Source organism: Marmota monax, unplaced genomic scaffold (genome assembly GCF_021218885.2).
Source record: "Marmota monax isolate L192 unplaced genomic scaffold, Marmota_monax_Labrador192_F-V1.1 WCK01_AAM20220418_F8-fsc00028, whole genome shotgun sequence".
Lineage (NCBI taxonomy): Eukaryota > Metazoa > Chordata > Mammalia > Rodentia > Sciuridae > Marmota > Marmota monax.
Genome location: NW_026694779.1, coordinates 2,495,697 through 2,509,525, shown reverse-complemented (window position 1 = coordinate 2,509,525; position 13,829 = coordinate 2,495,697). Strand labels below are relative to the sequence as shown.

General features: G+C 47.9%; 1 protein-coding gene across 2 annotated transcripts in view; it reads left to right on the top strand.

The window, feature by feature from the left end:
- Positions 1-9,740, top strand: part of Slc6a1 (solute carrier family 6 member 1) — a 41,426-nt gene extending 31,686 nt beyond the window's left edge. For both annotated transcript variants that reach the window (XM_046425615.2, XM_058572949.1), the window contains exons 8-16: positions 1,558-1,692; positions 2,044-2,147; positions 2,492-2,616; positions 3,570-3,682; positions 4,057-4,188; positions 5,393-5,495; positions 6,364-6,464; positions 7,221-7,388; positions 9,496-9,740. In XM_046425615.2, coding sequence (XP_046281571.1) covers positions 1,558-1,692; positions 2,044-2,147; positions 2,492-2,616; positions 3,570-3,682; positions 4,057-4,188; positions 5,393-5,495; positions 6,364-6,464; positions 7,221-7,388; positions 9,496-9,600 — 1,086 coding nt within the window. In that variant the 3' untranslated portion in view covers positions 9,601-9,740. The remainder of the gene's footprint in view (positions 1-1,557; positions 1,693-2,043; positions 2,148-2,491; positions 2,617-3,569; positions 3,683-4,056; positions 4,189-5,392; positions 5,496-6,363; positions 6,465-7,220; positions 7,389-9,495) is intronic.
- The last annotated feature ends 4,089 nt before the right edge of the window (positions 9,741-13,829 follow it).

The window sequence follows — 13,829 nt, the reverse complement described above, 5'->3', positions numbered from 1 at the left end:
AATTCCCCTTTGCCTAACTCAAAGTGCAGTGGTTTTTCTAGAGGGTCAAGATTGCCTTTCCTAATCCTGAAGGATCCTAGAGTCAAATCAGGGAGATGAAAGTAGTTAAAAAAAAGCATGCTGGCATGGAAATAGGGGAGACTCTGAGATCCAAAGGTCATTGAACTTGAAAATTGCTCTTCTATGCTAGTGAGCTAAGAAACGCAATTTCACACAGCATCAGCCTTTTGATGACCAAACTGACAAAATAATAATTTTTAATATTGCTCTACTTAGGGCAGGCACTGCCAGGAAGCCTCAGTAATGCTGAATAGAATTCCATTTCCAGAACCAGTCGGGCAAGAGGGATCAAGAGACTTAGAGAAGCATATTCCTTTTCATCAGTGATCTCACTGCTAGAAATATTTCCCAAGAGTGGTGTAATAATTTTGTAAATCAAGATTCATATACAGAGATGTTCCATGTGGTATTTAGATTCACATAAAATTGGAAATAGCCTAAATGGTAACATCAGGGGTGGGAGGAGGACTTAAAAATAGATAGATTTCCCCAGGGACTACTTTCTATAATGAACAATCATATTGTTCATGAAAGAGTGAAAATCTATTTAGTAAACAAAACCGTATGTACTGTGGTTTTCAACCTTAAGCCTGTTAAGCAAATAGACTACTGCAAAATTTGAGTCTCGTTTTGTAAGAAAATGTAAACAGGGGCAGGATTTGTGGCTCAGTGGTAGAGCGTTTGCCTAGCATGCCTGAGGCACTGGGTTCAATGCTGGGCACCACATAAAATAAAAATAAAACAAATAAAATAAAGGTATTGTGTCCATCTATAACTAAAAAAGAATTAAAAAGAAAATGTAAACAGACATGCCTAGAGGAGTCTCACAGGAGGAACACTAGAATGTTAACATCCATGCTGCTACATAATTGTCAGACACTTATAGAGTGTCTGCTGTATACCATGGACTTTCCTAAGTATTTGAAGAGCAGAGAGGTGAAAATATAAGTCCTGTCTCTCATGTAACTTTTATTCTTGGAGCTGTTGAAGGCAGTGTGTGTGTGTGTGTGTGTGTGTGTGTGTGTGTGTGATTTAAAAATGTTCCCAACGGCTGGGCATGGTGGCCCCTGCCTGTAATCCCCAGCGGTTCAGGAGGCTGAGGCAGGAGGATCATGAGTTCAAAGTCAGCCTCCGTAAGGGCGAGGCACCAAGCAACTCAGGGAGACCCTGTCTCTAAATAAAATACAAAATAGGGCTGGCAGGTGGCTCAGTGGTCGAGTGCCCCTGAATTCAATCCCTGGTACCTTCCCCCGCACCTCTCCCCCCCAAATGTTCCTAAGAAGAAGGGGAAAACTAGGTACTGAGCTGATTGGTTCAGAAGGTGAGGAAGGGCTTCAGAAAAGTGGCCAAGCAGAGCAGGTTAGGAATCCAGGAGGGCTTCCTGGAAGAAGAACTGGATCCAAAGCCCAGAGCTAGGATAGGTCCCCATGTAGACAAAGTGAGGCAGAGCGCTGGAGCATTGGAGCAAGTGCGACCGGCCATTCCCTCTCCTCTCAGGTGGTCTACTTCTCCGCCACGTACCCCTACATCATGCTTATCATTCTGTTTTTCCGTGGAGTGACGCTGCCCGGGGCCAAGGAGGGCATCCTTTTCTACATCACCCCCAACTTCCGCAAGCTGTCGGACTCCGAGGTGAGCTTCACTCCCTACAGGGGTACCCTGGAAGGCACAGCCCAGGTTAAGAGTAAACTCGAGTCCTGAACCTCCACTTGTAAGTTACTGTCCCTCTCTGATGCACGCATGCAAACTGGGGTCATTGTTAGATAGCGCTGGTTGGTGAGCACTTTGAAAAAGTCCCCAAGGGGCTGGGGTGGTGGCTCAGTGGCAGAGCGCTTGCCTGGCATGTGTGAGGCACTGGGTCCGATTCTCAGCACCACACATACCAAAAAAAAAAAAAAGTCCATAAAAACTTAGAAAAATAAAAAGACCCCAGGGGGCTGTGGCTGTAATACAGTGGATCATTTTTGATCGTTCTGCCCATAGGTGTGGCTGGATGCAGCTACCCAGATCTTCTTCTCCTATGGGCTGGGCCTGGGATCCCTGATCGCCCTTGGAAGCTACAATTCTTTCCACAACAACGTCTACAGGTGCAAACCCCTTCCTTCCCGGCCACACCCCTTTATCACCACGCCCGCCTGTGGCCACGCCCCCTGGTGGTCCCCTGTTAGGTCCCTCTCTGACCTCATGCTCTCTCAGTTATTTTCTGATACACTCCCTCATGGTCACCTGTTCCAGCTTCTACCTTTCCCTGACCCTTCTGGCTGCGCCCTACCCTGGCTTGCTCTGGGACCTAAGATTCTGGGGCCCACCCTAACCTGTAGACACCCTCCCAGGTACCCTCCTCCCAGCCACGCCCCTGAATAATGGCGGCCCACTAGCTCCGCCTTTTTGCAGCCCCGCCCTCCCTGACCCCGCCCCTCCCTCTCTCCAGGGACTCCATCATAGTGTGCTGCATCAATTCGTGCACCAGCATGTTCGCCGGATTTGTCATCTTCTCCATCGTGGGCTTCATGGCTCATGTCACCAAGAGGTCCATTGCTGATGTGGCGGCCTCAGGTCAGCGACACCCCGTGGAGGGCCCTGGTTGCTGGGGAAGGAGAAAGCTAACCCCCCTGGCATGTGTGGTCATCAGGAACATACATTTGTGTCCACCTGCAACGTAATTCCTTCCATGATACAGAATCCCCCAAATTCATGCCTTTGTCCTGGCTTCAAAAATATTCTCACCACGTGGGCTGTACCCACCCTGCTCTCCACACCATTGTCAATGACAAGGGCCAGAGGAAAGTCGCCACCTTATTCCCTGTGCAAGCAGTCCTCAGGAGGGACTCACTGTGTGCACTGCAGAGGCCCTTGAGACTCAGAGAGGTGACACACATAACTTGTCCCTTAGAGAACTAGGTTGGTCATGTGGGAGGGAACAGTTCCCAGCTGGGGTTCTAATCTCCCCTACAAGGGCAGCTCCCATCTTATGACTCTGGAACTCTCCATTCACCACCATTTCCTCCCCACTCTCAGAGCCAGACACAGAGAGGTTAGTCTTTTTCCTGCTCATTCCAAGATTTCCCCCTGAACTATTATACTCAAATACAATATGTCCCTACCAGACCTCCCCAGCCTTCTCCACCCCTGTGTTCCCCATCCCAGAGGGGTCCCCCATCCAGTGCCCAGGCCAGAAACTCAGCATCACCCCTGAGCTTCACCCCACAATCTAGCCCATACCAGTACCACTCCTACACTGTCCTCTGCTCCTATCTCTCCATCTGCACCTCTCTGAACCTACATTATCCCGACTACTGGCCAGATCATTGCAATCCCTCATTGGGATGATGGTGACGGCTTCTTACCAATCTTGATGGACCACAAATTTGGATCGCCTACTCTGTTTCCTAAGTGGCTGATGACACTCACTGAGAAAATGAAATGAAATAAAGCTGGGAGAGCGGATGGTATGTGGGTACACCATAGGTGCTCAATACCCTTTGTCTGGCTTGCTCTTTCCCCCACAGGCCCTGGCCTGGCATTCCTGGCATACCCGGAAGCAGTGACCCAGCTGCCCATTTCTCCCCTCTGGGCCATCCTCTTCTTCTCCATGCTACTGATGTTGGGCATCGACAGCCAGGTGAGGGCTCCCCCTTCAAGCACCCTCCCACCCCCAGCCTCCTTAGTCCAGGAAAAAGTAGAGAAAGGAGGCCACCCTTCAGCCCCCCAAGAAGATGACCAAGAATTCCAGACCCCTAGAATGTTCCACTGTATGATACTTTAGGAAACAACTCGGCCACTCTCCCATTTCCCGGAAGGGAAACTGATGCCCAGAGGGACTGTGCTCTCTGAGTTTGCAAAGTGAGCCAGAGGCAAAATCAGGCTGGATCCTGGGGTTATCCTGGCCCTGCTGTCTCTGTGCTGTTGTGCCTCTTGTCTTCTCCTCCAGGGACAAACTTTGAGTGTTTGGGGCTTGGGACTGCTGCAGGTAGCTGACCTCTGTTCCCTCTGCAGTTTTGCACTGTGGAGGGCTTCATCACCGCCCTGGTGGACGAGTATCCCAGACTCCTCCGCAACCGCAGAGAGCTCTTCATTGCTGCCGTCTGCGTCATCTCCTACCTGATCGGTCTCTCTAACATCACCCAGGTGGGTTCAGTGGGTTCACCTGATGAACCCCAGAGCTGCCCCAGGGCCTCCATCACCAGCCCAGTCAGTTCCCACCTTCCATCTCTGCACTGTGCTCCAACTGTGCTGAGCAAGGAGTTAGACAGGGCCTCGGGCTGGTGACAGACACAGGCATGGAGCCAGAAAGTATAGGAAAAAGCCACAGAGTGCAGCACCTAACTTGTCCTGGGCACGAGCAACTGTTTCCTGGAGCTGACGTGCAAAAGGCCCTCATCAATGAGCCAATCAAGTTGGAGTTAGACCTTTGAGGTTGACACTGCCCAAAGTCTCCTTTCATTGACACTTTTGTTTTTGTATTGATATTCATGAGGAGTGTGCTTTGTATTCCATGCCCTCCCAGTTTAATTGGGAGATATACACATAAGAAGTGAATTGTACAATAAATATAAATGCTCTAAAACCATAAGCTCAGCTTCTGGGACTCATTTGTGATCCACAAACGACCCCTGGCTCTAAATACAGTTCTGATCCAGAGTCATTGTTTCCCCATTCCTGCATTCAAAAAAAAAAATGAGGATAACAGGATAGAAAATGACCGTCAGGCCTGAGAGGGACTCTACTTGGGACAAGGTGATCAGGAGAGGTTGATCAGGTATTTAAATAGTGAGGAAGAGCCAGTCAGAGGAGGATCCGGGGGAAGAAAGCAAAGCATGTGTAAAGGCCAAGAGGTGAGAATGAGCTTGGAAACCTTCATGGAGAGGAAGAAAGTCTGCATAGTGGACCCAGAGGGAGTGAGGGCAGCAGATGGGGTACAAAACTAGACCATGCCAGACCCTGGGGGCATTTGGATTCAATTTGATTTGAATTGATATCTCACTGGTTATTTATGTTATAGCATTATCTTCTTTAAGCCAGAGAAGGTTTTAAGCAGGGAAGAGGCATGATTGATTTTCTCTATGGAAAGATATCTCTGGTCACCAAGTCCCTCATTCTGCCCTCTAGCCCTACCAGAAATAGGGTGTCTCCCTCTACCACCTGGACAATCCCCATAAAGTGAACATTCTCATCCTGTCATGCTTACAGGGCCCTTAGTCCTTGCTCTAATCCACGCTAGAGCTTTCTTGCTGCAGTGTAGCCTAATCCCAGCCTCTTCAGGCTCTGAAGCTGAGTGCCCAGGGTGCTGGGGGGAAAGCGGATCTGCATTCACCCTCTTTTCCTCTTGCAGGGGGGTATTTATGTCTTCAAACTTTTCGATTACTACTCTGCCAGTGGCATGAGCCTGCTGTTCCTCGTGTTCTTTGAATGTGTCTCCATTTCCTGGTTTTACGGTGAGCACCATCCCTTTTCTCTCATTCATTCATTCATTCATTCATTCATTCCTTTTTTCAATCATTTCTCAACAATATAGTTTGAACACCAAATCCCTTTTCCCACAGTAATTTATTTAGTCTTCACAACCATTAACACAGGAGGCCCCCATGTTTAGTAGATTTGAAAAGAACAGCCAAATAAATTCATTTGTAACACAAGCTACATTAATCCTTTTAGTAAAGCCGTGGAAGAAATGGCTGGGAGGGATGTCAGGTGAGAGGGGCATTAGGAGTAGAGAAGATACATTTTATTTCCTTCTTTCTTTATTTTTTTGGCAACAGGGATTGCACCCAGGGGTGCTTAACCCTTGAGCCACGTTCCCAGCCCTTTTTATATTTTATTTAGAAAGGGCCTCACAAAGTTGTTAAGGCTGGCCTCAAATTTTCAGTCATCCTGCCTCATCCTCTCAAACCACTGAGATAACAGGCTTGTGCCACTGTGCCTGGCTGGAAAACACATTTTCTTTCTTTCTTTTTGGTGGTGCTGGGGATTGAATCCAAGGCCTTGTGCATGCAAATCAAGCACTCTACCAACTGAGCTCTATCCCCAACCCCTGGAAGACACATTTTCTAAGTATCCTTTTCTTAGTATAAAGCTTCACCGTTCAGGTATCTTGCTTTCTTACTTGCTGTAGGGATTTGGCTGTGGAAAAATGTTTCAATAAACAATAGCGTCAGTTCCATGTTCCAGACAAGGAAACTAAAGCTCAGAGAAGTTAGGTGATTGGCTTCTGGTCACAATGCAAGAAAGTAGTGGAGTTGGGCTTTGAACCTGTGGTCCCGACAGCTCACCCACCCCCTCCTGCCCTTGCTCTGGATATCACAGGTGTCAACCGATTCTATGACAATATCCAAGAGATGGTCGGCTCCAGACCCTGCATCTGGTGGAAACTCTGCTGGTCTTTCTTCACCCCCATCATTGTGGCGGTAAGGACAAGGCTTGACCAGCCCATCAGGATGAGGCTGGCCTGGGTCTGGCGACTACTCGGCTCCACAGAGAAACTTCTGGAGGCAAAGACAGGAGGAAGGGACCCCGGGATCCCTGTCCCTTAATAATACTTCTCCCTACCATTTGCTGAGCACCTGCTGTGGGACCTGCTCATGTGACATCCCGTTCACGCCCTCCGTGGAACAGGCATTATTATCTCACTCCACCACGGAGGGAACCGGGGCTCACCCAGCCAGCCTCACTCGGCAAGTTAGTGCTGAGGTTGGAAGCAGCTCAGCCTGACCCAGAAGCCCGAGCTCTCGGCACCAGGAAGCCTGTTGCCCTCAGTGACTCTCATTCCCTCCCACAAGGAGGAGGTGACATCCAGGTGGCCTGAAAGAAGCCACCACAGGTCCTTGAAGTGGAGGCTGGGCCACTGTGCCCATGTGTCCTGCACAAGGGCACCCAACCTGTGGCCTGCGGGGAGATGACACCTAACCCTTGCTCTGGAGGGAGGGAACCCCCTTTCTAATGGGTCTTGTCAGAGGAGATGGCTTCCTGCTGGCCTCCCCAGAGAGGTGCATTTTCTATTATGCACAGAGGAATCTTATGTGCCAGCAGTGGCTTTGGGTACAAGACTCCCGGGATGCTGGGCCTTTGTAAGGGTCAGCCTTGGGAGGAGGGTGGAGTGTCTACGGAGACCTTCGTTGTTTGGTCCTGGTGACTGACTGCTCCCTCTCCTCCACCCTCCGCAGGGGGTGTTCATTTTCAGCGCTGTGCAGATGACTCCTCTCACCATGGGAAGCTACGTTTTCCCCAAGTGGGGCCAGGGCGTGGGCTGGCTCATGGCTCTGTCTTCCATGGTCCTCATCCCCGGGTACATGGCCTACATGTTCCTCACCTTAAAGGGCTCCCTGAAGCAGGCAAGTGCTTTCCTACACTTGGAATCCATTGCTAGTCCTCTTCTCCCACTGTGCTGGACACTCCCACTGTCCCCCAGGCCTTGTGGAACACAAGGTCTAGCTGGGGAGCCCAGGGAAGTCAACAGCCAGTGACATACGAGTGTTAGAGGGGCATCGTTGGGGAATGAAATGGGGAGGAGATGGGAGCAAGTAACCCTGTCTTAGCCCTTCCTAGGTTGAGCAGGATTAGAGAAGCCTTCCTGGAAGAGGGAAGGCGTGAAGATAAACTAAACTTCGTGATAGAAGCAGAAAGAATGTTTCTAGAAGGGGAAGGGGAGGGAGGAGAAGATAGGAGGCATGTGCAAAGGTCCAGGGGTATAAACTGCATTTGGTGAACTCAAAGGACATCAGTGTAGCAGGAGGAAAGAATAAGGAGGGGTAGAGGGGAGCAGTAAGAGATGAGATTGGAGATGTATGAAAGCCAGGTCAGATCATGAAGGGCTTTGAAAATCAGGACAAGAACTTTAGACTTCATCCTGAGGGTTATGAGGGGCCTGCAGGGGTTTGGAGCAGACGAAGGGTGGGATCAGGTTATTGGGGGTGTTTCTCTAGATCTCATTCATGGGATTGATAAATATAGGAAACGTGGTCTGACTCTCATGGAAAGGTACATCGCCCCATCATTATATACCAGTTGAGGATCCCTTATCCAAAATGCTTGGGAATAGAAGTGTTTTGCATTTTAGAGATTTGGGGGGGGGATCAGATTTTGGGACATCTGCATATATATAATGAGATATCTTGGTGTTGGGACCCAAGTCTAAATGTGAAATTCATATATGTTTCCTATGTACGTATTCATGGACAGAACCTGAAGGTGATTTTGTACAATATCTTTAGTGCACCTCTGCCTTGACTTTGACCTGTCATATGAATTCAAGTGTGGAATTTTCTTCTTGTTGTGTCACATCAATGCTCCAAAAGCTTCAGGTTTGGGAGCATTTCCGATTTCAGATTTTCGTATGAGCGAAGTGCAACCTGGTCCCTGCTGGGTGGTCTTTGTTGAATGGCATTGAATTCCTGCATGCAGCAAGGCACTGCTGGAGGTGCACAGGGGAAAGAGACACTGGTGGGATACATGCAGGCAGAGATCACTCCACCAAGGAAGGGGGAGGAGCAGACTGTAGAGGGCAGGGCGTCCCCTGCAAGGCCAGGGTGTCCCCTGCAAGGCCAGGGTCAAGTGGTTCCCCCTTGAAGATGTATTTGCCAATTGCAGCCAGAAGGGGGAGCTCCAAGGCCGAAGGCTTGGGGAAGATGAGTGGTGGGTAGTTGCGTCCAGACCCTGGGCTGCTGGGCCAGCCTCCCCCTTTCACAGATGGAGAAACTGAGGCCCCGACCTGGGAAACTGCTTACCCAGCCTTTGCAGTAAGTTATTAACAGCACCAGGGCATGCAGCCCTTTCTTGTGACTCCAAGTCCAAAGCTTTTGTTTTCCATCATCCTCTGCAGAGCCCCAAAGGTCAGTTGGGTCTTGAAGTGGCAGAGAAGCAGAGGGAGGGCATCAGAGAACGCAGCCCATGCAAAGGCCCGGCGGTGGAAAAGTCAGAGGGTCAGGGAGTCAAAGCTGACAGGGCAGAGTCGCAGAGGATGTGTGTAGCAAAGGTAGCCAGGGATTCATCCACTCAGCAAGTCTGCAATGTGGTAGACACTGCTGTCAGTGCTGGGGACACTGCCATGAGCAAAAAAAACAGAAGCTCTGCCCTCATGGAGCTTCCAGTCTAGCAGAGGAAAGATGAACAATCAATAAAATAAGTAGAAATAAGATGGGAGTAAGTACCATGGAGAAAAAATAAAGTAAGTGGGGGGTTAGGTAGTGCAGGACAAGACCTCACTGAGAAGATAAGACACTTGAGCTCAGATCTAAGGAGATAGACAGCAAGCTGTGAAACTATCTGGAAGGAAGAATGTGCCTGGTAGAGGGAGAGTGTGTGCAAAGGCCCTGAGGCAGGAGCATGCCTGGTTTATGTAAAGAACGGTGTGGCTGAAGGATGAGTGAGGGTGGATGGGGAAGAAGGGAGCAACCCATCCCCTACCACCCAGTCTCATACCTCCCTCACTGGTCCCCACAGCGCATCCAGGTGATGATCCAGCCCAGCGAAGACATTGTCCGCCCGGAGAACGGTCCGGAGCAGCCCCAGGCCAGCAGCTCAGCCACCAAAGAGGCCTACATCTAGGGGCGCGGGGCCGCTCGCCGACCCAACACTGTCACCACCCCCCAACCTGGTTGAAGGCGACCACCACTTGATGACTGAAGATAACCTTCTATCTCCACCTACCTCAAGTGGCGAGTCCAGATTCCAACACCACACAAAGAGAGGGGAGGTGGGGGGGCAGTCAGACCCCTGGGGGGGCCCTGCCGGGGGGGGGGGGGGGCATGTAACCCAGTGGCTTCCAGCATCCGGCGGGCTGGTGATCTTTCTCCTGGGGGGGGACCCCATAAGCATCAAGCGGTCTGTTGACATTCATAACTGCCGTGGTAGCTCATTTTTATCCCGCCAGCGAGTGTGACCCTGTGACCCGGCCAGGCCACACACACACACACACACACACACACACACACACTCCTGGCTTTTAGTCGTATTCTTGACTGTTTTCTTGCCGAACCCTGTGACTGTTATCTTGGACTTTGCAGGAAGGTCGGATCCGCCAGACACTGCTCTGGACAAAGGACAAGGGCGTTTTGTATACAGTGGGGACTGCCAGGGACAGTTTACTCGAGGTGGCAGGGAGCCCGCGGGGAGCTCTGACTTTTTTTTTTTTTTTTAATTTTCTCCTTCCCGAGGCAGCTGGACAAAACAACAACCCCCAAAGACCTCAGTCTGTGTGTGTTCCCAGAGCTGTTTCTCAAGCAGCACGCATAGCATCCTTTGTTTCCCCCAGGGAATGGACACCTCTGCAGCTCCGTGTCCCTATCCCCATCCTTGCCAGCCCGGGGCCCTTCTGATTGGAGACCATCTAGGCCCAGAAGGGCTTAAAATGCCACAAGCACAATTCATTTCTTTTGATCGCCATTCCTAAGGAACCTCAGGGCCCCCTGGGGGACATTCCCCAATTGGGATCTCTGGTTTGTTGCAAGCAGCCCAGTTTTTCAGAGCACAAAACCACTGCAGAGTTGAAATCAAGGTGGACGGTGTGTGTCGGAGGGTCCAGACCATTCCAATTATCCTTCTGTTTCCCTCTTAAACTCTCACTCTCACTGCCAACCCCATTCCAAGCTGCCACCCCCCCACCCCACCCAGTCCCTTTCCTGGAATCTTCTCACTGCAGGGGTCTCCTCACTGCCACTCAAATCTACCCAACCCAGGAACCAACCCAGGAACCAGTATGAATCCAGAGACTCTACCCCCTACTCCACCCCTAGATGCCCAGACGATGATGATGTGCTTCCGGAGATTTCAAAGTGCTTCATTGGGGAAGTGTTATTTATTCCTCTCTGGAATCGGGCTCCATGGTGCTGGCAGCAACGAAGCGGGTGAAGACAGTGTCTCGAAAGTTCCAGCAGCTCAGTACCTTTTGCATTGGCCAGGAAGATGGGTTCCCATGTAGCAAAGCTGTATGTCGTGCCCCCTGTAGCTCCTTAGCTCGTTAGCTCACAAACTGTGTTTTATTATGACTAATCCTTAATAACTATGATAAATAACTGTGACTGTGGGTTTGTTTTTTTTTTTAATCTCTTGTCATTCTCAGCTGAAAGTGACCAGCATACCAGTTCTTGCAATAAGGTATTACCCTCAGAGTATTAAGCACATTATCGTAGAGAATAAATAATATGTAATGCACCTAGAAATGCACACCCATGCACACTCATTCTCACGTGTGGCACATAGGGTCCCATGTGATATTGTGTAGGAAATCTACAACCTTCTCCTGAGGTTGCCTGTAAAAAAACATAGTCTCATTGCTAAGGCATCCCCGATGCCGAGTGGCAAAGCCATGTTCAAGCTGCATATGTATTAAGTCCTAGGTTTAGAATGAAAGGACCCTGCACTGTGTCTCCTGGTCCCATCCCATCCCCATCCGTGTGTGAGTTCCTTTAGAATAAGAGCAAGGAGCCTTCTAACTTTCTCTTTGTTCTTCAATGTGAAACCGAGATCAAGTCTTTCTAAGTATATTTAATGTTTGTAAGCAATTCTAACTGAGATGTTTGGCAAGAAATCCCCTAACTGATTTCCATCCAAACTTACCTTATAGAGCACAATAGTGTAAGTGTCGTACATTTACTGTGAGAACTGTGAATATGTGTAACTTTTTTCCTTTTTTTTTTCTTTTTTCTTTTTTTTTTTTAGTATTTGCCCAGGGAGGGGAAAAAAGATATTGTATTATCATATATGCTTTTCTTTTTTGCAATAAGGATTTATTCTCAGAACACCAAGTAAATCTATCTCTATATAAAAAATATATGTAATATATACATATTCAAAGTATATACAGAGCCTGTTTTAAAAAAATTACAGTATTATTTAGTAAAATTATCTGTTCTATGGACCAAATGTAAAATATTTATAAATGAAGATACATTTTAAATGTCTATAAATGGTGTCATAACCAGAGCACGGGCGTTATGTACGCTTCTAAGAATTTAGAGGAAAAATAATAAAGGTTCTATGATATCCAACATCAGACCTTCAATTCTTTTTGGGGTGGGCAGGATAGCCTCTTTCATCAAAGCAACAGCACGAACATACAAAACTTTTTCCCCCTCTAACAGGGAGAGATTTGGGTGCAAAATTCAGTGAAATGGAGCTGGACTTTCCCAGTCTTAGAATGAATAGAAAATGAGTCTGAGCTATGTAAAGGAGGGGCATTTGGTCAACTCAATAAAGATATAAAACTGAAGGATGGCAGCAGCTTGTTTAGTTAACAATGACATTCATTCACTCACGGATTCATTCCTCAAACTTTTGAATTTTTTTTTTCAATGTCATTGAGAAAAAGTGAGTTCTACAGAGAGGTCATAAGAATAGTTCAATGGATGCCTGTGTATGCTTCACCCAGATTTGCGACTTGTTAACATGTTGCCACATTGATTTAAACCCTCTCTCCTCTCTGACTCTTATCAGACAGGGTTCAGTCTGGAAAGGGGTACTGCTATGAATATTATGGAACAGGGATTTGTTACAGAGTCGAGACCTTAGGCAATTGTGAGATTGGGACATAAAGATCTGAAAGGGGAATTGGGGGCATCAGAGCAAATGTCCCCTGTGTTCCTTGCCACCTCTCTTCCATAGGACCTTCAAGATGTTGAACCAATATAGAATTCCACTGGGTCCACAATGCACGGGGGTTGAGTGAGACTCAAAGTTAGTACATGGGAAGCATCTTATGTCCACAGTGAGTTATCAGGGTCTCCCAGAATCCTGAGAGGTCATACTCTCCATTGGAATTAAGAACTCGCTTCCAACTTGTCAGAAAGAAGGCAATCCAAGAAGAAACATAACAACCAGGGAACCCTCTCATCCTTTTGTATGCAAGTGCTATGGTTTGGTTATGGTTAGAGTGTACACCCCAAAGGTTCATGTACTAGAACCTTGGTCCCCCAGTGTGAAGAGGTGGAGCCTATTGGAAGGTGCTAGGTCATTGGGAATATCACCCTTTTCAAAAGGAATTAATGTTGTTCTCCTGGGAACCCAATTATTTCTTCCAAGAGGATTGTTATAAAAGAGCAAGAAGCTGACCCCTCCCAAGCCTCTGGCTTCCTGTCTCGCTGTGTGATCTGTCCTCTCTTACCTGCTCCTACCATGATGCCCACTGTCATGAATCCCTTACTAGAGCAGACACCATGCTGTTTGTACTTTTGGCCTCCAAAACTGTGAGCTAACTAAATCTCTTTTCTTTATAAGTTACTTAGCTTCAGGTACTTTATTATAGCAAGGAAACACTATAAAACAGCAAGTTACTTCTGTGTAGCTTTTACACTGAAAATGATGGCATGTCAAGGAAGGAGAGGGAAAGACACGACCACCCATACTTTATTTCTCTTACTTATAAATTAGCCAAAGGAAATGAGTGTTGGCACAAAGAGAAACTTGGGCTATGGCTATGGCTCAGTGGCAGAGTGCTTTCGCAGCATGTATGAGGCTCTGGGTTTGATTTTCAGCGCTGTGTAAAAATAAATAAAGGTCTATCGACAACCGAAATAAAATAAAGATATGCTGTCCATCTATAACTACAGAGAGAGAGAGAGAGAGAAACTTAATTTTATTTCATGTAGGGTTTCACGGCTCTCATAAGAATGAAATACACATTCATGTTCAAGCTTTGAAATACGTATCCTCTAATTTCACATGCAATTTGAATGATCTCATATCTGCATTTGCATATTGTAAAGATGAACAGGAAACTTTATGATACCAGTTTAAATTTTCCTTTATTTAGAACATTAAATAGCAAATAAACACTAAGC